This window comes from Bos taurus, chromosome 18 (genome assembly GCF_002263795.3).
Source record: "Bos taurus isolate L1 Dominette 01449 registration number 42190680 breed Hereford chromosome 18, ARS-UCD2.0, whole genome shotgun sequence".
Classification (NCBI taxonomy): Eukaryota; Metazoa; Chordata; class Mammalia; order Artiodactyla; family Bovidae; genus Bos; species Bos taurus.
In genome coordinates this window covers 24,333,645-24,357,076 of record NC_037345.1, presented here as the reverse complement: position 1 = coordinate 24,357,076, position 23,432 = coordinate 24,333,645, and the positions used below count along the sequence as shown (strand labels likewise).

General features: G+C 49.3%; 1 protein-coding gene across 1 annotated transcript in view; it reads left to right on the top strand.

Annotated features, from left to right (window-relative positions):
* The window catches only part of GNAO1 (G protein subunit alpha o1), a 180,041-nt gene that overhangs the window by 79,676 nt on the left and 76,933 nt on the right, over positions 1–23,432 (top strand). The window contains exon 3 of the mRNA NM_174325.2: positions 18,585–18,726. Coding sequence (NP_776750.2) covers positions 18,585–18,726 — 142 coding nt within the window. The remainder of the gene's footprint in view (positions 1–18,584; positions 18,727–23,432) is intronic.

Genomic DNA, 23,432 nt, shown 5'->3' with positions numbered 1-23,432 from the left:
TTTACTGTGTTTAACAAAAACTCACGTCTTTACATAAGGCATCATAAAGCGGGCTTGGGAGCCACGAAGCTCTCTGTCATCTTTGCAGCACAACCAGTGAGTGTCACAGCTGGGCTTCAAAACACGACTGGATTTTCCCAGAAACGATGTGGAGTGGGCAGTCTAAGGTGTCTGTCCGTCCTCACCCTTCCTTAGAAAACCTGCAAGAACCGGGATATTAATGTTCAAGGGGGGTGGGCCCCTGCTGGTGAGGAAGGGAGGGGTTCTGGTTAATCACTAGGAAAAGGGCCACAGTTTCTGGGTCCTCAGGAAAAAAACTGTTCAGCACCCAAAGTGGCAAAGCTGGGTGGAACGCTATGAGGTGGCGTTGGGCCAGGGAGGAACGCCTGTTTCCTGGCTCACAATTTAAAGCCTGTGTCCCTTTGCAGAGAGGAGTCATGTGTAGAACCTGCTGTCTTAGAGCTGCCAAGGTCCTAGGCTCTCACTTGTTTCATTCAGCTCTTCAGCCAGCGTTTATTGGTCTCTCACTGTGTGCCCAGCGCTGCTGATGGTGCTGTGGTCAGTGAGACCGATGGGGTCCCTGCCCTGAGGGAGCTCACCGGTATGTGATGAAACAGATAACATACATGTAAATCTATGTTATATGAGGTGATGGGGCGATTTTGACTGTTTTGAAGGGAAGTAAGATGAAGACAGGGAACTATGGAGGGCCTCTTAGTGGATGGAGGAGGTGACCTCTGAGCAGACCTTAAACTCAGCGAGAGATGCAGCCCCCTATTTCACAGCTCCTTGATATTGTATCCACCAGGAGCTGCTTGGATTGTTTGCCTCCCCCGTTTTGTGATTTGTTTTACCCCTAGAAGACAGAGAGGTGACCACAGAGCTTGGTTAACCTGAGTGAAGCAGGGTGACCACAGGGAGCTGACTCTACCCAGGCCCGAAGCTGGCATCTGACCAGTCCTGGAGGCTAGGGCAGCACACGTGGAAAGTGAATCCAGTGGTTAGGAATGCACTTTGCAGTGCAGGGGACACAGGTTTGATTCCTGGTCAGGGAACTAAGATCCCACATGCCGTGGAGCAACTGAGGCCTGAGTCAGCTAAATAAATAAATACTTTTTATAAAATGGACCTGGAGCCCCAGGGACTCACTCCAGCTGGTCAGTAGCAGAGCTACAACCAGACCCCCAGCATCCTGAGTTACCAAACTGGGGTCGAAGCTGCCACAAGAAATGCCGGTGCTTTCTAACAACACAAGCATGGCAAGAGCCAGGGGCTGAAATCCGAGGGTGGGTTAGGGGGCCAAGGGTGTCCTCACAGGAGGCTGGCAGAACTTCCTCGAAGGACTTCCTCGGACCCCACGGTGGCGTCCCAGGCCAGGGTGGATGGGGCTGGCCAGAGGCCCCAGCTCTCTGGGGCCTCTTTCCTCCCACTTCACCTGAGGTCACAGTGCTTGTTAGTGACCAAACTGCATAAGAACCCAGGTCTTCTGCCTCCAAGTTCAAGACATGATGATGTCTCTAACCCAAGACTGGGGTCCCAGGAATCAGACCACCCATGCTACCCAAAGGAGAAAAAGGAACAGCCCCGTGAAGGCAGTGCTGAGAGCATCACGCCCCCCCACCCCACTCCAGTGAGAGCCCCTGTGCCCACCCCACCCCGCCCCCCGCACCGGGAGGCTTGGGAGAGGGCAAGGTCCACACTGTTTTCCAGATAATGGCTGCAGAGGCTGTGTGCTGGAAGCACAACAAGTCCCGGCCTTGCCCCTGGCTCTGTCTGGTGACAGTTGGCAGCTGACATCTTTGCTCCTGGCCCGAGTTCCCCCTCATTAAAAATGGCATCTTTATAACAGATTTCTGCAAGTCACTGTCAATAGGACGGACCCCTTGTCTTGTGCCAGTCATTCCCCTGGGGGATTGGTCTGCCTGATACTATTCTTTTTGCATTCCCTCCTCTTCTATGTTATTCTAATATTAGAATATCAAGTTTTAAATCTAACCTTAATTACTAAGGGATCTTATTTATTTTTTTAGATAAACTTTCTCATACCATACAACGTCACCCCACGGTTACATGGATGGGTTTCCAATCAAGTCTTGCATGTCTTCTTTACAAACAGCTGAAAGACCCCATGGTGCTCACATGCTTCACTCGAGCCCGGCCTGGAAGGCCAGGAGTCGCTCAGCCTTTGGCTTGTTCTGTGCAGGTTTCGTAGCTTTCTGCCTTCCCTGTGAGGGGTAGGCTCACAAGCAGCCCAAATGGCCCCTGATAGGGGTTTGGTTGAATGACACAGGGCCCATTCAGATGATGGGACCCCAAGCAGCCAGACAACTCCTGGTTTTCTCTGGGGAAACAGTAAGCAGATGGACTCCTGGGTGAGAGGACTGAAATTTACACTCACCTGTGGATGGGCCTTCCCTCCAGGTGATGGGATGATGGCTGAGTTTTTCCTTCTTGTTTTCCTAGCTGTGTGAGTTGGACTCTATGAGTGTTCCAAGAATAGGCCTTTCAGGCAGGACTGGAGAATTCAGGGAAAGAGAAGGGAAAGCTGCTGCTTTAAAGTGACTTTTCTGGTGGTCCAGTGGTTAAGACTCTTCTGTTTGGTTGCAGATGGCTCAAGCTCAATCCCTGGTTGAGAAACTAAGATCCCTGTATGCCATGCAGTACAGCCAAAAAATAAAGTGGTCTATGCTTAGAGCAGAACTGGTGGAAGTCAAGATGGCTCAGGGCGGTACACAGATGAACTTTTTAAAAGAATTTTAATAGGTGACTGCATAACGTATTTTTTAAAAATTTAAGTAGTACATTAGCCTTACATATCAGGACCCCACTTGTTCTCTCTGACCTCATCCCCGCTACTTTCCTGGCTACTTACTTCATTCCAGCCCAACTGGCTCCTCACCATCCTTCTAACACACAGGGTGCCCCAAGACATTTGCACAAGCCTGAAATGCTCTTCCTCACATATATGCAAGATCCACTCCATCTCATCCTTCAGGTCTCAGTTCCACATGTCACCTCATTTCCTGGCTCCTAACTCTTCACTCCTGTTTTGTGTTTATCGCTGTGATGTTTATTTGTTTGTTTACCAGACCGTGCGTCCATTGAAATTAGGGCTATGTGTGACCTGGTACCCACTGCCTTGTGGGTGCAGTGTGAACGTCACCTGGCACCTAGTGTTCATCTCTGCAAGTGAGAGGAGGAGGAAGAGGTGGGAGACTGGACGCAATAATCCCGAGGTGGCTCCAGCTCGGCCAGTCAAGGAAACAGCCTTTACGCCTAAAGTAGAGCAAAACTTCCAGCCTCCCATGAGGGGCTTCCAGGTCTTAGCGCCTTTACACTCTTGGGACTCTGGGAAATCAGAGTCAAGGACCCAGCATCATTACTTAGTAAGACACATGCGTCATGCCTCTGCCCAGCTGGTGGCCTCTGAGCCAGTCATTCACATCATGGATACCCTCTGGCTCCAGTCCCTCACTCATTTAGGCCAGGGCACTGCTGCCCTGGATGGGTGGGAGACCTATGGCCTGGGAGGCAAGGCACGTGGTCTACCTGGCACTGGTTAGTCTGTGACTTTTAAATAATACTAGCGACTGGCAGTTACTAGGCCCAACTGTGTGCCAGACCTTCCCCACACGTGCTTTTGTACTATGGACAGCCCTGCACAGACAGGCATCATCCCCGTTTTTTAGAGGCGAGACCTAGGCCCACGATGGTTAACTTGCCTGTGGTCCATAGGGCTAATGAGGAGGAGAGTCAGGTGTACCCGTCTCCTAACGGGTGATCAGTGTCCATTGTAGAATGCATGAAATGAATGACTAGTGTGCTCCAGGGGATTTGGCTGCTGTGGGTCCTGGAAACACCACCCCCACCCCCACGCCCCTACCCCTGCCCTCCCCAGTCCCTCTGGACCACTGCCAACTGCCCTGCTTCATCTTCAGTCTTGGTGGCATCCACCAAACTGGGGGCCAGAGTCTGTCCTGCAAGTCACACCTCATTGGCACCAGACTTCATCAGTGAGAGTATGTACAAGAACAGAGTCAGTGGGGCTCCAACGGAGGGGTGGTTTCAGTGTGGCCAGCCCCACCCCCCATACAAATACACACATCAGCTTGGGTGCTTCCCCTCTGCCCTGCCAACCGCAACCTGCTCTGCTGGTCCTGCCAGTGCCCGTAGCCTGCCTGGTGTTCATGGTGCTTCCCCATTGAGTTAACTTGCTGTTTGTAGTTCACTATGAGGCACAATGAAATCCTCCCTCCAAGGGAGCATCAGCCCTGTGCCAGCACCAGACCCAGACTGGCCCTCCTGACTGGGCTCTCTGGCTTCTAGTCCCACCTGCCGGTCCATGAAGTGCCTTCTGTCCATTTAGCACAATTTCCTGGCACCCCATGTGCCAGCCAGGGGCTCTGGAAGACATGCAGAACGCACACTGACCCTCCACGGCGCCGCCTCTGCCTGTGCCATGTCTACCCCCCACCCCCACCCTAAAGTCCCGTCTCCCTCCCTGTCTCTCCCACCAGCTCCTGCTCCACTTGGAATGCTGCTTCCCCAAGAGGTGGGCCCTGCACCCACCCCGCACCACTGCTAGGTCCTCCTTTTGTAGCTCTTCATAGTTTTATTTTTTTCTTGGGTAGCACTTACTCCGGTTATAATTTAGATAACCATTTTTAAAAGTATCTCTTGGATATCTTACCTTCCACATTCGAGCTCCACAAGGGCAGAGCTTCACATTGATCGGGTCACTCTTACATCCCCAGTACTTACCTGGTACATACATGTATGTATGACGTCCATACATACGTCGGTCCCTGAAAAATATGTGAAAAGTGAATTAGGGACAGGATGAAGAAGCTTACAAAATACCCTCTGAGAAGCCTCAAAGATGGGAACTAGAGCTTTTAAGACAGAAGGGGAAAAAAAAAATCTTTCCGTTTTGCAGTTGATTGATGTTTTTCTCACCTGGTATCACCCATCACCTCGCCTGTCTCAGGGGTGCACTAAGGTAGGCAACAGGCCTATGACACTGTGTAAGAGTCTCTGGAAATTTTGTCCCTCCTCTACCACGAGCTCACCACGTGACTGTAGGCATGTCTATCCTCTCTAAGTCACAGTCACCGACCCAGGCAGGGGGCATCATGGTGGGAGCATGACCTTTGTCATCAGACTGTCTCAGGGTTGATTCAACAGTTCTGCAGCGTTACTAGGAATGTTCTATATCCCTCTGACCTGCCATCCTTAGGGTGGTGGCATTTAACCTCATGGGCACAACATGGCTGCCATGGCTCCAGTATTTACTTCTTCACACAACCACATATAAAGGCAGGAAGCCACAGAATGGCTGGTTGAGGGACAGCCGGGAGAGGGGGACAGTGGAAAAGTGAGTGGACCGGAAAGCAGTTCTCAAAGGCCTCTCACTGGAATAAGAAGAGAAACTCTTTCTCAGGGACATTTCTAGCTAACTCCCCTTCAATCTTACTCACTTGAGCTGGTTCACATGGTCACTTTTAGCCGCAAGAGAGAAACGGAAGGGGACGCACCATGATAAGAAGTTTTCCTTATGACTGTTGGGTGGCAGTCAGCATGTCTTGACACACACACCCTTCAGTTAGTTCAGTTCAGTCACTCAGTCGTGTCCAATTCTTTGCGACTCCATGGACTGCAGCACACCAGGCTTCCCTGTCCATCACCAACTCCCAGAGCTTGCTGAAACTCACGTCCATCGAGTCAGTGATGCCATCCAACTGTCTCAGCTTCTGTCATCCCCTTCTCCACCTTCAGTCCTTCCCAGCATCAAGGTCTTTTCCAGTGAGTCAGTTCTTCATCAGGTGGCCAAAGTATTGGAGTTTCAGGTTCAGCATCAGTCTTTCCAATGAAAATTCAGGACTGATTTCCTTTAGGATGGACTGGTTGGATCTCCTTGCAGTTCAAGGGATTCTCAAGAGTCTTCTCCAACACCACAGTTCAAAAGCATCAATTCTTCAGTGCTCAGCTTTCTTTGTAGTCCAATTCTCACATCCGTACATGACTACTGGAAAAACCATAGCTTTGACTAGACGGACCTTTGTTGGCCAAGTAATGTCTCTGGTTTTTACTGTGCTGTCTAGGTTGGTCATAGCTTTTCTTCCAAGGAACAAGTGTCTTAATTTCATGGCTGCAGTCACCATCTGCAGTGATTTTGAAGCTCCCCAAAATAAAGTCTCTCACTGTTTCCATCGTTTCCCCATCTATTTGCCATGAAGTGATGGGACTGGATGCCATGATCTTCGTTTTCTGAATGTTGACCTTTAAGCCAACTTTTTCACTCTCCTCTTTCACTTTTATCCAGAGGCTCTTTAGTTCTTTGCTTTCTGCCATAGATGTGGTATCATCTGTGTATCTGAGGTTATTGGTATTTCTCCTGGCAATCTTGATTTCAGCCTTTGCTTCATCCAACCCAGCATTTCTCATGATGTACTCTGCATATAAGTTAAAAAAGCAGGGTGACAATATACAGCCTTGATGTACTCTTTTCCCGATCTGGAACCAGTCTGCTGTTCATGTCCAGTTCTAACTGTTGCTTCTTGATCTGCATACAGTTTTCTCAGGCAGGTCAGATGGTCTGGTATTCCCATCTCTTTAAGAATTTTCCAGTTTGTTGTGATCCACACAGTCAAAGGCTTTGGCATAGTCAATAAAGCAGAAATAGATGTTTTTCTGGAACTCTTGCTTTTTCGATGATCCAGTGGGTGTTGGCAATTTGATCTCTGGTTCCCCTGCCTTTTCTAAATCCAGCTTGAACATCTGAAAGTTCATGGTTCACATACTGTTGAAGACTGGCTTGGAGAATTTTGAGTGTTACTTTGCTAGCGTGTGAGATGAGTACAATTGTGCCAAAGTGAACATTCTTTGGCATTGCCTTTCTTTGGGATTGGAATGAAAACTGACCTTTTCCAGTCCTGTGGCCACTGCTGAGTTTTCCAAATTTGCTGGCATATTGAATGCAGCACTTTCACAGCATCATCTTTTAGGATTTGAAATAGCTCAACTGGAATTCCATCACCTCCACTAGCTTTGTTCTTCATAGTGATGCTTCCTAAGGCCCACTTGACTTTGCATTCCAGGATGTCTGACTCTAGGTGAGTGATCACACCATTGTGGTTATCTGGGTCATGAAGATCTTTTTTGTTTAGTTCTTCTGTGTATTCTTGCCACCTCTTCTTAATATCTTCTGCTTTTGTTAGGTCCGTACCATTTCTGTCTTTTATTGTGCCCATCTTTGCATGCAATGTTCCCTTGGTGTCTCTGATTTTCTTAAAGAGATCTCTAGTCTTTCCCATCCTATTGTTTCCTCTATTTGTTTGCATTGATCACTTAGGAAGGCTTTCTTATCTCTCTCTGCTGTTCTTTGGAACTTTGCATTCAAATGGCTATATCTTTCCTTTTCTCTTTTGCCTTTCACTTCTCTTCTTTTCTCAGCTATTTGTAAGGCCTCCTCAGACAACCATTTTGCCTTTTTGCATTTCTTTTTCTAGGGGATGATCTTGATCCCTGTCTCCTGTACAATGTCATGAACCTCCGTCCATAGTTCTTCAGGCACTCTATCAGATCTAACCCCTTGAATCTATTTGTCACTTCCACTGTATAATTGTAAGGGATTTGATTTAGGTCATACCTAAATGGTCTGGTGGTGTTCCCAACTTTCTTCAACTTAAGTCTGAATTTGGCAGTAAGGAGTTCATGATGTGAGCCACAGTCAGCTCCCAGTCTTGTTTTTGCTGACTGTATCGAGCTTCTCCATCTTTAGCTGCAAAGAATATAATCTGATTTCGGTATTGACCATCTGGTGATGTCCATGTGTAGAGTTTTCTCTTGTGTTGTTGGAAGAGGGTGCTTGCTGTGACCAGTGCGTTCTCTTGGCAAAACTCTGTTAGCCTTTGCCCTGCTTCGTTTTGTACTCCAAGGCCAAATTTGCCTGTTACTCCAGGTATCTCTTGACTTCCCACTTTTGCATTCCAGTCCCCTATGATGAAAAAGAAATCTTTTTTGGGTGTTAGTTCCAGAAGGTCTTATAGGTCTTCACAGAACTGTTCGACTTCAGCTTCTTCAGTATTACTGGTCGGGGGATAAACTTGGATTACCATGATATTGAATGGTTTGCCTTGGAAATGAATAGAGATCATTCTGTCATTTCTGAGATTGCATCCAGGTACTGCATTTCGGACTCTTTTTTTGACTATGACAGCTACTCCATTTCTTCAAACAGATTCTTGCCCACAGTAGTAGATATAGTAGACATCTGAGTTAAATTCACCCATTCCAGTCCATCCTAAAATGTCGATGATCACTCTTGCCGTCTCCTGTTTGACCACTTCCAATTTGCCTTGATTCATGGACCTAACATTCCAGATTGCTATGCAATATTGCTCTTTACAGCATCGGACTTTACTTCCATTACCAGTCACATCCACAGATGGGTGTTGTTTTTTGCTTTGGCTCTGTCTCTTCATTCTTTCTGGAGTTATTTCTCCACCAATCTCCAGTAGCATATTGGGCACCTACTGACCTGGGGAATTCATCTTGCAGTGTCCTATCTTTGTACCTTTTCATACTGTTCATGGAGTTCTCAAGGCAAGAATACTGAAGTGGTTTGCCATTCCCTTCTCCAGTGGACCATGTTTTGTCAGAACTCTCCACCATGACCCATCCGTCTTGGGTGGCCCTACACGTTATGGCTCATAGTTTCATTGAGTTAGACAAGCCTGTGGTCCATGTGATCAGATTGGTTAGTTTTCTGTGATTGTGGTTTTCATTCTGTCTGCTCTCTGATGGATAAGGATAAGAGACTTATGGAAGCTTCCTGATGGGAGAGACTGACTGAGGGGGAAACTGGGTCTTGTTCTGCTGGGCAGGGCCATGCTCAGTAAACCTCTAATCCAATTTTCTGTTGATGAGTGGGGCAGTGTTCCCTCCCTGTTGTTTGACCTGAGGCCAAACTATGGTGGAGAAGGCAATGGCACCCCACTCCAGTACTCTTGCCTGGAAAATCCCATGGGCGGAGGAGCCTGGTAGGCTGCAGTCCATGGGGTTGCTAAGAGTCGGACACGGCTGAGCGACTTCACTTTCACTTTTCACTTTCATGCATTGGAGAAGGAAATGGCAACCCACTCCAGTGTTCTTGCCTGGAGAATCCCAGGGACGGTGGAGCCTGGTGGGCTGCCGTCTATGGGGTTGCACAGAGTTGGACACGACTGAAGTGACTTAGCAGCAGCAGTAAACTATGGTGGAGGTAATGAAGATATTGGTGACCTCCTTCGAAAGGTCCCATGCATGCACTGCTGCACTCAGTGCCCCCTGCCTGTAGCAGGCCACCACCAACCCACACCTCTGCCAGAGACTCCTGGACACTCACGGCCAAGTCTGGGTCAGTCTCTTGTGGTGTTACTGCTCCTTTCTCTTGGGTCCTGGTGTGAACAGACTTTTGTTTGTGCCCTCCGAGAGTCTGTTTACGCAGCCCTGTGTAAGTTCTGGCGGCTCTATGGTGGGGTTAATGGCGACCTCTCCTAGAGGGCTTATGCCATACCCAGGTCTACTGCACCCAGAGCCCCTGCCCCTGCAGCAGTCCACGGCTGGCCTGTACCTCCACAGGAGACACTCAAACACAGTTCTGACTCAGTCTCTGTGGGTTCTCTGGGTCCTGGTGCAGACAAGGTTTGTTTGAACCATCTACTCTGCCATCTTGTAGAATGTCAACCCTTCAGTTGGCCCTTGGCAAATGCCACTTGTTACTGTTAACTCTCATGTTCTCAGCACCAGCTTTCTCACTTGGCCTGGAACAGAAGTCCTAGGCAGGCAGGGACCAGGCTGAACCCAAGTGAAACACGTCAGGAAATTCCTAATGATTGATGACTACCCCTTGTTACTCGATTCTTCTCTTCTGTTAAACACTGTTAAATAGTGTCTGTCTCCCACTGAACATGATTTGTTGTTCTTTCAAATAACAAACACATTTTTAATGAAACAAAACATAAGAAAGTAAAAAAAAAAAATCAAAAGTGATCTTGGTGATAACCATGTTGAGCATCCTCCTGTGTCATCTTTTCTCTCCCCCGCCTTCTCCCATCTCTTACCAACATCATCACACACAAATCTAGCTTTACACAGATGGCTGTGCAGGGTACACTTTGGGCTATACCTGGTGTTTTCATCTTATAGTCTTGTTCAGATCCAGTGCTCCGGTGGGTTCTTTGAAGCCCCTAATTGCTGGTATGTGGTTCATTAACTCACTAGTATCTCACTGCTGACTGTTTGCTTAAAGCTGCGTTCTCTGGAGCCAGGGTGGTCACTTCCCCCCTTCACTGGGGAGGGCGGTGGCTCCAGGGCCAGAGCCCTGTTACACATCAGGTCTCCCTGACAAAGGGAAACCCTCCTCAGTGGTCACAGCAGTGAAGCTCTGAGCACCAAGTCTAACCCAGGCAGCCTGCTTATGATCAGAAGCACCTTCTGTCACCTCATGAAGCAGTCCCCATTCAGGAAGCTCAGCCTTTCACTTCACTGCTGCTCCTGTGATGTTCAGTAGGTGAGTAAGCAGATTCTCCGCTCCAGTCTGGTCAGGGCCCCCTCCCCCCTGCCTAGGCTTCCTTCTCCCAGGGGGCAGGGGTTCTCCCATAGTGTCCGACCTCCCTGCTGCCCTGCAGCCCCTGGTCACTTTCTGTCCTCAGGAAGACAGACACAGGACACCCTGTCCTTTCTCCCTCAGTCCCACTCACCAAATACAATAATAACAGTCCTAGTAACAGCTGCACTGACTGCTTCCTGTGCTGGGCCCTCTTCTCTACATCCACAACCCAGCGAGGATACTTACTGTTGATTACCAAGCCCCTCTCCATGGAAAGTTAAGGAAACTGCAGCACCAGGCAGTGAAGGAAATTGCCCAGTCACACAGCTCGAGTCTGGCTCCAAAAGCACCCCCTTCGTCTGAACTCTTAAGGGGATTATCGTGGAGGATGGAGTGACAGTCCCAATGCAGGGGAAACGGTGCTGAGAAAAGGAGGCAGAGAAGGGGCATTTAATCCACCGTGGAGATGGAGTGAAAAATCGTGTTCCAGCAGCTTAGCGTCTGTGAGTCTGTGAACCTCCAGAAGTTGGGCGGAGGGGTGTGTGTGGTAAAACTGTGTGTCTTGGTGCATTTGTCACAGTGTCAGAGGCATCTGTGATTCAGAGAGGGGGGATGGCTGCCGGGCCAGATGATCTTCCAGGGTCCCTTCCAGCTCCCAAGCCTGTGATTCTGTGACCATATAAGGCCGTGGTGCCTGGGGAGCCTCAGTGCTGCGGAGTGCAGTCCTGTGTGGAGAAGGGGAAGCAGAGAGCAAAGGGAGCCCCAGCCCAGGCCCCCTGAGGGTCCCCAAGACAGCAGAGAGAGGAGCAGGGTAGGGAAGGCTGGGGGACCCTCCCTGGTCGCCTCTTCCCAGAAACCTCACATGAGCTCACTGCTGCCCTCCCGTGCTCTCCCCGTCTCCACGTGGGTTCTCCTCCCTCGGATGCGTTGCCAGGTTTCCAGAGTCCTGCCAGCGGCTCCTGTCCAGAGTCGGACACTCAGGGCTGCAGAGTTAGCCTTGCTTGCTCCTAGGTTTCTTCTGCTCTGGCAGCTTGGAAAACCCCTCAGAGCCCCTGATTCCTAGTACAATTATACTAGGAGATGACCTAGTATGGAGTGGGCACCAATGCTGCATCTAGCCTGGTCTACCTTTGTGATGCTATCTCTGCAGATGTAAGGAATCCAGTGGGTTCCCACTCCACCCCACCCCACCACACACACACACACACACACACACACACACACACACACACACCTACCTGTCTTTTTTGGCGAGCTCCTTGGAGAGGGGCAGATCTTGTGCCCCAGTGTAATCTTGCTTGTGGAGTTACATCCCACGTTCTCTGAGTTCATAGAACCACCCTGTGTCAGCTGATAAGGATAGCGGGAACTGAGATGGAGGGGATGTGGTACCTGACCTCCCAGGACCGACAGACAGGCTGCTGGTATGGACAGAAAGTTAATAAACAAGTGTACTAGGAGATGGCCTCCCAAAGTGTGAAACATGTTTTGGTCATGACTGTGTTGGTGTAAGTGACAGAAACCCAAATCAAATGAGTTTATGCAAAAATAAGAGGGAGTCAAAGAGCTCGTGTCACTCAAAAGTGTCAGGACAGGTCGCGCTTCAGGAACAGCTGGATCCAGTGACTCAGCTGCTCTCTGGGGCTTGATTCTGTGCCTCTGTCACTCAGCGGTGCAGATGGACCTCAGTTTGTCTGAGGCTGCTGCAGCGTGAGATGCTGGAGCTGCCGCTGACTGTTACTAAGGTGCCCCCGGCAGACTCATTCCTGCTTTCCAGATCCCATCCTCATCTCTTCCAGGGCTAGACTTGGGCTGCCACAGGAAACCCGACTCCCCCAGGCTACCTCTCCAACGCCTGTGCCTCCTATCCTCCCTTCCTTGCTCCACACTCCTTGGACTGATATAGGAGGTGTTCTGATGCTAACTTTGTGTGTGAAATCTCTGGGTTCTCAGGGAACCTGGATATAGGAATCCTAGCAGAAGAAGCAGTCCTGCATCTCAGCATCCACTTGGTGAGCACAAGCACGGCCTCAAATGCCACTGTCACCTTACCAGCTGTGTGACCTCGGGCAACTGGGTTAGCCTCTCACCTTACCAGCTGTGTGACCTCGCGTAACTGGGTTAGCCTCTCTGAGCCTTTGTTTCCTTTCTCTGTTGAGCGCTCAAATGCCACTGTCACCCTTACCAGCTGTGTGACCTCGGGTAACTGGGTTAACCTCTCTGAGCCTTTGTTTCCTTTGTCTGTTGAGCGGAGATAAAAATAATCTCCTAGGATTGTTTTGAAGATTAGATGTGATAGTACATGCAAAGCACTTGGCACGGAGAGTAAACCCTTGAACATTACTGGCTATTGTGGTTCTGCTTCTCTTATACCACCAGTGAAGGAAATTCTCTTTAAGGGACTTTGACTTTAGAATGAAGGTATCATTACTAATAGCTACTATATATTATTGTTGTTGTTGTTTGTTGTTGCTAAGCTGTGCCCGACTCTTTGTGACCCCATTATAGCCCGCCAGGCCCCTCTGTCCGTGGATCCCAGGTGAGAATACTAGAGTGGGTTGCCATTTCCTTCTCCAGGGGATCTTCTCAAACCAGGGGTCAAACCTGCATCTCCTGCATTGGCAGGTGGATTCTTTCCTGCTGAGCCACCAGAGAAGCCCACCATATATTATATACTTACTATGCAGTGAAGTGAAGTGAAACTCGCTCAGTCATGTCCAACTCTCTGCGACCCCATGAACTGTATAGTCCATGGAATTCTCTAGGCCAGAATACTGGAGTGGGTAGCCTTTCCCTTCTCCAGAGGATCTTCCCAACCCAGGGATCAAACTCAGGTCTCCTGCCTTGCAGGCAGATTCTTTACCAGCTGAGCCACAAGGGAAGCCCAAGAATACTGGAGTGGGTAGCCTATCCTTTCTCCAGGGGATTTTCCCGAACCAGGAACCAAACTGGGGTCTCTCCTGCATTGCAGGTGGATTCTTTACCAACTGAGCTATGAGGGAAGCCCTAGTATACAATAGGTACTTTACATTTATTTCTCACAATGACTTCTTGAGTTGGAGAAACCAAAGCCTGAGGAGTTAAATCCTTTCCTAGCAACACACAGCTCACGAGTGATGGAGTTGGCGTCACCCACATTTTTCTGACTCCTCAGATCTGACCACTGCTCTACTCTTTTCTCCCCGGAATGAGACGGGAAATAGAAACAAAAGGGGCCTTAAGTGATACTTTTAAGGATAAATGATTCAAATCAATGCTGAGGCAGAGTTGGGGGAGAAGAATGTGGCATGAAAGAAATACTAAAGGACTTTTACTAAAAATGTGCAGCGTTTTTCTCTGAATAGTAGCATTATGAATGTTACTTACTTTCGGTGTTGTTATGCATGGTGCAGCTTTTCTAGGGTTGAGTCAGTGGGAACGGAAGGTATAAAATTCTACCCTGAAGCAAGAAGCCCAATTTTAAGCTAGTATAAGCCAGCGTGAACAAGTTATGCAACCAGTAATCATGATGTGAGCAGTTTTTGCCCAAATTGCATCATTTTTGTAAGCCCCAAATGAAGCTTTCTTATTTTGGGCTGCCCCAGGCACCTGTGAGGCCTTCCAGGCAGTATTCGGTCTAGTCTACGCCGGTGGTTAGAGACCCAGGTTCTGTTCCGGCGTTTGGCTCTTACTGTTTTTGCTGACAGCCGTTAGGCCAGTTACTCAGTCTTACTCAGTCTCAATACAGATGGATAGAATAAAAATTACCCTCCCTACCTTGTCAGGTGGTGTAAAGGTTAATACTAACAGGTGTGAAAAAACAACCCTAGTGGAAGGAAATCCTGTAGGCAGCCAAGGGGATAGAGAGCATTCCCAGGAGAGTAGCAAGGCTGGCTGGTCCAAAGCAAAGCGTGAGAAACTCATGGTGCCGGATTCTCACGAGAGTATGTCATGGGAACCAGCAAATCCAGGCTGCACCTCTCGGGGCACCCAGAGTTCCCACCCTCTGAGGAGAGTCGGCCATGAAGGCTTTTGAGTGATGGCTCTAGAGTTTACAGTATGTATCGTATCAGGCTTTCTTTTCAAGTAACACTATGCTTTGTTGTTGTTGTTTAGTCACTGAGTCACGTTTGACTCTTCGTGACCCCAGGGACTGTGTGCAGCCCCCCAGGCCCCTCTGTCCATGGGATTTCCCAGGCAAGAATACTGGAATGGGTTGCCATTTCCTTCTCCAAAGATCTTTCCGACCCAGGGATTGAACCTGTGCCTCCTGCATTGACAGACATTGGCATACAGATTCTTTACCACTAAGCCACGAGAGAAGCAATATGACGCTACTTCTTGTATAATATAAGAATTGTTCAGCAGTATATTTCCATTTTACCCCTCCCATCCTTTGTGCTATCATTGCATAGATTTTGCTTCTACATGTTATCCTATGTATGTCACAATACATCTTTCAGCCTTTTTCCTCTCTCTGCTTCAGTTTAGATGGTTTCTATTGCTGTGTCTTCAAGTTCACTATTCTTTGGGGTGTCTCATCTGCTGTTAGTCCCCGTCAGTGAAATTTTTATTTCAGATATTGCATTTTCATCTCCAGATACTGTTTTATTCTTTTTTATATCTTCCATTTCTCTACTCATTACGTTCATGTTTTCCTTTAGTTTCTTGAGAATATTTTTTTTTAATTTTATTTTTAAACTTTACAATATTGTATTGGTTCTGCCATATATCGAAATGAATCTGCCACAGGCATACATGTGTTCCCCATCCTGAACCCTCCTCCCTCCTCCCTCCCCATACCATCCCTCTGGGTTGTCCCCAAGCATGCACCAGCCCCAAGCATCCAGTACCGTGCATCGAATCTGGACTGGCGACTCGTTTCATATATTATATTATACATATTTCAATGCCATTCTCCCAAATCATCCCAAGATAGCTGTTTTTGAGGTCTTGTTTGTTAATGCCATCATCTCTGACACTTCTGAGTTTGCTTCTGTTGACTAATTTGTCTCCTGGTTATGGATCACACTTTCCTCCCCCTTTGCATATCCAGAAATGTTTTTGTTGGATGCTGGATACTATGAATATTAGATTGTTAAGGGTCTGGATTTCACCGTCCTCATTTAAAGAGTGTTAGATTTTATTCTGTCACGCAGTTATTGACTTGTGGGTCAATTTGGGTTTTTCTTTGAGGCTCATTTTTTAAGTTCTGTCAGGGCAGGTCTAAAAGTAGCCCTTACTACCGAGGAGTGAGCCTTCTGGGGTCTCTGCCAAGTGCCCTAGGTGTCTAACTCTCCATTCTGACTAGTGGGGACTTGCACCACGCTCAGCCTTGGGTGAGCTTTGGGACGGGTCTATCTTAGAAGCTCCCTGACGCATGTTTCTTCTCAAGTTTGTAGAGTCTCACTCTATTCAGCCAAAGCCTCAGAAAGACCCCCAGTCAGATACGTGGAGCTCTCTGTCTCGCTGTCTCTCTCTCCTCTCCTCTCTTTCCTCTCAGGTACCCTGCACCTCAGCCTTCCAGAACTCTTCCCTTTACCCCATGCGCTCAGGAAGGCGGCTGTGCGGGTCCTCCCTCCCCGAGCTGAGGTCTGGCGGATGCCTCCAGGCAGAAAGCCAAGGCGATCACAGGACTCATCCCTCACAGGTCTCGCCACGCTCCCTTCCCTTCCGTCCCAGATCACAAGTCCTGCACTGCTTATTCTCCAATGTCTGAAAGCCCTTGTTTCACATATTTTGTCCAGATCTCTAGCTGTTTACAGTGGGAACTAACAATTCCCTTTGAGATTCCCTCCAGAGTAGTACACATCCATGATGCAGACTGGATGTACGCTCGAGAAACTTGTACAAAGCCGGATTTAGGGCTAATAAAAGACAGTGAAAAGGCAGTGGGGTCATTTTGATCTGCTTCTTAGAGAAGCTCAGGATAAAGACTCAACCCAGCACCAAGTCACATTTTATAATAGAAACTGTTAATATCCATCAGCTGACCTGGGGATAAGTAAAACATGGTATATCTGTATATGAAATCTGGTTTGACAATAAAAAGAAAGGGAGTACTAATGGATGCTTCAGCACGGATGAACACAGATGAACACGCCAAGTGAAGGAAACTAGTCGCAAAAGACGACACTTCGTCTGATTGCATATATGTGAAATGTCTACAGCAGACAAATTTGTAAAAACATAAAGCAGATCAGATGAGTGGTTGCTTCCTGCTGGGGGTGGGAGATTGAGTGACTGCTAATGGGTACAGGATTTCTCTTGGGGAGGGCAAAAACATTCTGAAATTAGACTTAGAGATCACTGCCCAACCTTGTGAATATACTAAGGAATGTTGAATCTCACATTTTCCACGGGTAGATTATATGGTCTGTGAACTCTTATCTCAGTAAAACTGTTTATAGAGAGAGAGACTCATTAGCAGTGTTCTCCAGTACCGAAGGACACAAAAGGCTGGAGGAGGGCTGCAGAGGTAGTAAGGGAGTCTGAGCTTTCACACAGGTGGATGTACACGTCGCAGGTGGTCTTCAGTCTTGGACTGAAAAATGTGACCACAGGAGAGTTTGCAGTTTATTGGCAGATGACTAATGTTGGATGTGTGTGTGTGTGTACGTGTGCATGCGTGCTCAATTGTGTCCGACTCTTCATGACCCTATGGACTGTAGTCCCCCGGGCTCCTCTGTCCATGGGATTCTCCAGGCAAGAATACTGGAGTGGGTTGCCATTCCCTTCTCCAGGGGATCCTCCCAACCCAGGGACCAAACCCACGTCTCTCGTATTTCCTGCATTGGCAGGTGGATTCTTTGCCACTGTGTTGCCTGGGAAGCCCCTAATGTTGGGTGTTAGTCTTAAAATCCAATTGTCTTTTCTTAATTACCTCAACCGTGAGCAGATTCTTGCAGAGTCTCAGTTTTACCCCCTTTCTAGTTTTCTCTGGTCCCTGGGCCCTTGTCAGCAACGGGCACCATCTGCAGGGCACAGGAGCCTCAGGGCATGTCTGGCCTCAGCCTTGACCCCAGCCAAGCCTGAGCACAGAAGGGCGCTGAGTGTCGCGCGGCCTCCAGGAGCTGCAGTGTCACCTCTGTGTCCTCCGTGTCAGGTTCAGAGCCACCAGAACAAGGGCGACACAGTGCTCACATCCCAACCGAGGGTGGAGAACAGGCCCCTCCTTCTGCTGGCTCTCCTGTTGTCAAAGATGAAGGTGGTTCGTTTGAAGTGAGTGACCTTAAGCAGTGGAAGTTTGCTGTGAGAGAAAAATGTGTTCTTCATCTGCAGGCTTCTTTCAGGGGTCTTCAACAGTATGCTCCTGAGTGGATATTTAAGCTAAAACCCTGAGCTTTGCTTAAAAATACTATTGGCAGGACTTCCGTGGTGGCTTAGTGGTTGAGAAATCTGCCTGCTGATACAGGGGACAGGGGTTCAATCCCTGGCCTGGGCAGATTCCATACGCCTCGGGACAGCCAAGCCCGTGTGCCACAGCTACTAAGCCCGCACCCTCGAGGCCTTACCCCACAACAACAGAAGCCGCGCATTGCAACTGGAGAGTAGCCGCACTCACTGCGACCAGAGAAAGCCCACACACAGCACCACAGACCTAGAGCAGCCAAAAATAAATAGTAAAATATTCATGACAAGCATATATTGAGTGCTCAATGTGTATTCTGAGTGCTTTCAAGTGTTATTAACCCCTTGACTGATCTTGCTTCCACGGTATGTAGGGAGTATAAAGAGACTGCATTTCTTTTTTTCCACAATTCTGTGTTTCAAATTAATTTTCGGTAATTCAGGTAGATTTACCCTTCAGATATTGTGGTGTGACCATAGCAGCTCAGTAACTCAGCATCCAGGTTGGACCAGGCCCTCAGCCAGCTAAGCCAGGAGGTTGGCCAGGGACCGGCGGGGAGAAGGGAAGAAGAGAGGGGAGGGGAGGGCTCCCATGTCTGACGGCGCTCGTTGCCAGGTGAGGCCAGCGCGCTCATCATACGTGCTGTGTGTGGTTTCTCTCTAGGATCATCCACGAAGACGGCTTCTCTGGCGAAGACGTGAAGCAGTACAAGCCCGTGGTCTACAGCAACACCATCCAGTCCCTGGCAGCCATCGTCCGGGCCATGGACACTCTGGGCATCGAGTACGGTGACAAGGAGCGAAAGGTAGGCCGCTGCGCCCGTGGGCGCGGGGAGGAGACGGCCTGTCCCTGCTCCCCGCCATGTCCTCTCTCTGAGGCCGGGCTGCCGTACGGGGACAGGACGAGACTGTGCTGTGTCACCAGCCAGGGCACCTGTCCATCTGGCCAGTACAGCCCAACAGGGGGCTCCAGTGGTGGGCAAACCGCCATAGCACGATTGCCGATGGAGATGACAGACCAGAATTCCAGGGTTTATTGTGTAGATGAGAAAGGGTTGGTGATACTGCCCTAAATCGTGACCCTCACAACATTGTCCAAGTACATGCCCTTGGGCAACTCACTTGAACAGAAAAATATATTTTTTAGGCACTACAAGCCCTACCTGGCCACCATCTCCCCTCCTTAGGGGAGCTTTCCTTTCCTTGCCAGTGGTGGGGGCAGCTGTTTGAATCCACTCTCTTCCTCCTTTGCACCAGGGGGCTGTGTTTTCTGCCCCTCCAAGGTGAGTCTGAGGACCAGGCGCACTCTCCTTCCTGCAGGAAGTTGACATCCTAGAACAGGGATAGTTTTCAGTTGAGTTTCCAGGCTTCTGATAGGTGGTGAATGGAATAAGTCATAAAAACTCTTATTTGCAAATGTCTGTGTTCACTGAACCTTACACAGCTATACTGCTGCTGAGTCACTTCAGTCGTGTCCGACTCTGTGCAACCCCATAGACGGCAGCCCACCAGGGTGCCCCGTCCCTGGGATTCTCCAGGCAAGAACACTGGAGTAGGTTGCCATTTCCTTCTCCAATGCATGAAAGTGAAAAGTGAAAGTGAAGTAGCTCAGTAGTGTCCGACCCTCAGCAACCCCATGGACTGCAGCCTTCCAGGCTCCTCCATCTATGCGATTTTCCAGGCAAGAGTACTGGAGTCGGGTGCCATTGCCTTAAGCCGAATAAAAGGGGCAAGGGAAAACAGCCTTGGAAAATTCTCTTGAGGAGTGGCTCTTTATCTCCTGCTGGGACGCTGAATCCCAACCGTCCTCTCCCTATGACCTGGAGTGTGAGGTGGGGAGCAGGTGGAGGCCACCAAGTGCCTGGGCCCCTCGTTGAAGCCTCTGGATAGAGAGCGTTAAGCTCCGATTCCCGTGTGGTGTGGTTGTGCACTGTGTATATATCCTTTCTTTGCCAAAAAATCACCTCCCTCACAGAGGAAAACCATCCTCACCTTCACTGGGTATGATAAATCATCTGTGACAGATAGCTTTAAATGTAAAATTCAATATTTTATGCACAAAATCCTAATTCTCTGCGACAGTCATCCCAGCTCAGGCATTGCCTTCCCCCAGAGGAGGGGAAATTGAGTGACGGAGGATGTCCAGGGCCAGCCTGGGGCGGGGAAGCCAGGCACTGCCCCTCAGGGAGGAAACCCTTCTCCCTGGGGATGGGCTTTGGTTTTGGTCACAGAGCCAGGGCCGTGGAATGAGGGACACTGTGAGGTCTTCAGTTCTGTTTGCACTAAGAATTCACTGAGGAGACAGTGTGCCAGGCCTTGCTGGAGATGTGTGTGTATGAGTCACTCATTCGTGTCCAACTCTTAGGACCCCGTGAACTATAGCCTGCCAGGTGGCTCTGTCCATGCGATTCTCCAGGCATGAATGCTGGAGTGGGTTGCCATTTCCTTCTCCAGGATAGTAGAGCTGGAAGACCAGTCAGCAAAGAGCAGCTCAGATCATCAGATGTAGCCAAGACAGGTTATCAGTAGCCAGACAGCTTACAGGACTTCATTCATTTTAATAATAATGGTCACAACAGTAACACCAATAGCTCTCTTGTACTGAGCACCTACTAGAGGCCAGGCATTGTGCCATAAGCACTTTGCAAGTATTAACTCACTTTTGTCAACTTGGGCGGGTGTTAAAGCAGAAAATGCCCGGTCTGATCTTCAGACATGGGACAGGCCTTTGGTCTCTCTGCCTTTCAGCCAAAGAAAGCTTGGTGCCTGAATCTCAGTTAACCAGGTGACAGACACAGTGCAGAAGGCTCACATGTCCATAGCACACACTTTACACAAACACACACACCCACCACAGCCTGTGAGACCTTCCAAGAGTGTGTGTGTTCACTGCCACGCCCACCTCTCAAGCAACTCTTCCTTCCTCAGAACCTCCTGCCCTGATTATAACCCAAAACAGCGTGACTTTGAAATGCTTTTCTCCTTTGGTTTTGGAAAACATTTGTTGTTCCTGGAGGATTTTGTTTTCCCAGTTTATTATCCTGAGTAGAGAGGTGGTTGCTTGGGTATTGCTAGGAACATAATGTGTTAAGGTCTATACTGGGAGAAGGCAATGGCACCCCACTCCAGTAATCCTGCCTGGAAAATCCCATGGACGGAGGAGCCTGGTAGGCTGCAGTCCATGGGGTCTCTGAGGGTCGGACAAGACTGAGCGACTTTACTTTCACTTTTCACTTTCATGCATTGGAGAAGGAAATGGCAACCCACTCCAGTGTTCTTGCCTGGAGAATCCCAGGGACGGGGGAGCCTGGTGGGCTGCCGTCTATGGGATAACACAGAGTCGGACACGACTGAAGTGACTTAGCAGTAGCAAGGTCTATACTGTGGGCCCCTTGGCCTCTGTGGCTGTTTCTTGTGTGGTGGAGACAGCCCTCAAGTAGAGGATTGGGAAAAGGTCCACTGAGAAGGGAGACCAAGAACAGAACGGGTACTCCCTGGAGAGTCCCCTGGACACGGAGGAGCTGGAGCCCAGTCCTCTGTCGGCAGATGGCACCACGGCACTCAGGCTTGTCAGGAAGTCCTCCAGGCCCTGGGGCGTCTCCTCCTGTTTTATTTCACCTTAGGCCACAGTGAGCTGGGCAGCTGGAGAAGGTGTTTCCTGGGAGTGGCCTAGTGTGGCTTTGCTGTCTAGGAGCTGCTGCAGGGACCGCCCCCCCCTCCCCGCCCCCAGCCTGCCTGTGTATCAGCTGTGGGGGGTTTGAGGGATGAGGTGGAAGGGGGCAGCTACTTCACACTAGGTGGCCAGGGAAGGTTCCCCTGAACCTGAAAGGGATATTTGTGATGAAACGACCTGAGAAGGAGCCGTGGGAGGAAGAGAGAGAGGCTCCAAGCAGACACCACCAGGCCCTAAGAGAAAGTGAGCCTGGTGAGTTGGGAGTGAGAAGTGGAAAAGAAAAAAATGAGGCACAGAGAGGCAAAGTGATTTATCCAAGGTCATTCAGCACAGAATCCGTATTTATAGATTTGTAACCCTAAGGAAGCTATGATCCATGTGGCTCAGGTCCAGGGCAGAGTCCCATTTAAAGAGGCACAGTACAGCCAGGCAACATAAACCTTCAGAACCCTGTTCTTCGGAGTCTCTCCCAAAACATGGAAAGGCACTCAGAGGACAGCCCCCACTGCTCTTCTCACAGGGCCTTTCCTGTCTTCCTCGGGTCTGTCCCAGTCCTGCTCTCTTGAACTGCTTTCTTCCTAAGTGCCCCGGACACCGTCTGTCTACCCACCCCCACAAGCCTGCCAGGCTTTCCCCTCCTGTCCTCTTTCGTCTTCTCGCTTGTCCGTCTCTGCCTCCTGCCGCCTTCTTCCCTCTCCCCTTCTCCCTCCGTCCCCGTCTCCAGCTGTCTCTCGGTTGCCTTCTCCCTCGGTCTCTCTTCCCTTGCTCCACCTCCTTCCTCCGCCTCCTCTCCGCCTCTCTGCATCTCCATCTCCCTCCTTCCTCCCCCCTCTCCCTACTCACCCCAGCTCATTGTCATGTAAATTGTCCTAAACTTTTGAGAGGATCTTCCCCCTCCCTCTTCTCCCTCCATCCTCACGCCCAGGGCCTGCATCTGCATCACAAAAGCAGAGTAGCTTGTCTGGCAGAACTGGCCTCAACCCTGACACTGGAACAAAGTCTGGGGGAAACTGGACAACTAGAGGATTAGGAGGTTCGTTTGGGCAAGCTGAGGATGGGGAAAGTCTATGAACACTCCCTTGTGATAAATTTGATCACACCCACGTGTATATGGAAATACACACAAAATTTATGTGCATATGCAATATATACTTGCATATGTAAAGCACATTATAATGGGACAATAGCAAAGAAATAATGCTTTGAACTTGTGTGAGGCTTTATTAAATTGAAAAACCCTCTCATTTTCATTTTTTCTTTGTGCACATGCCTATTTCTCCCACTAAATTTTAAACTCCCTATGGGGAGAATATAGGTCTTATCCATCTAGTACAGTGCCTGACACAAGAAGTACTGGATAAACTGTGTTCCAGTCCCGGTTCAACCACCAACTGTATGGCCCTGGGTACACTATTTAGCTTCCTCAGTATTTCTGTCTGTAAGATGGGCATAATTCTAATACTGTCTCCTTTCCTCTGGTGTTAAGGTTAGATGAGGTGATGCACATGAAACGCTGGGACAGTGCCTGACACATACAGCACCTAACCTGCAGTCCGTGGCCAGTGCCCTAAGCGGGACTAAAGATCAGTGCTGGTGCTGGAATTGCCACCCAGCCTCTGACGGTTCACCAAGGGGCTTCGTTGGAATGCCCCCTCCCTGCCCTGAGATGAGATATGGTACTCTTTGGGGAGGCAGAATCAGATTTCACACTTAGATTCCAGAATGTCATCGGATCTCCTCTGGTAAGAGAAATCTTGCCGTTTAAGTCACACAGTGGAGCGCTGAACACGGTCTCCTTTTTAATCAGGGAAATGCTGTGATGCCGTCTCCACGGTGCAG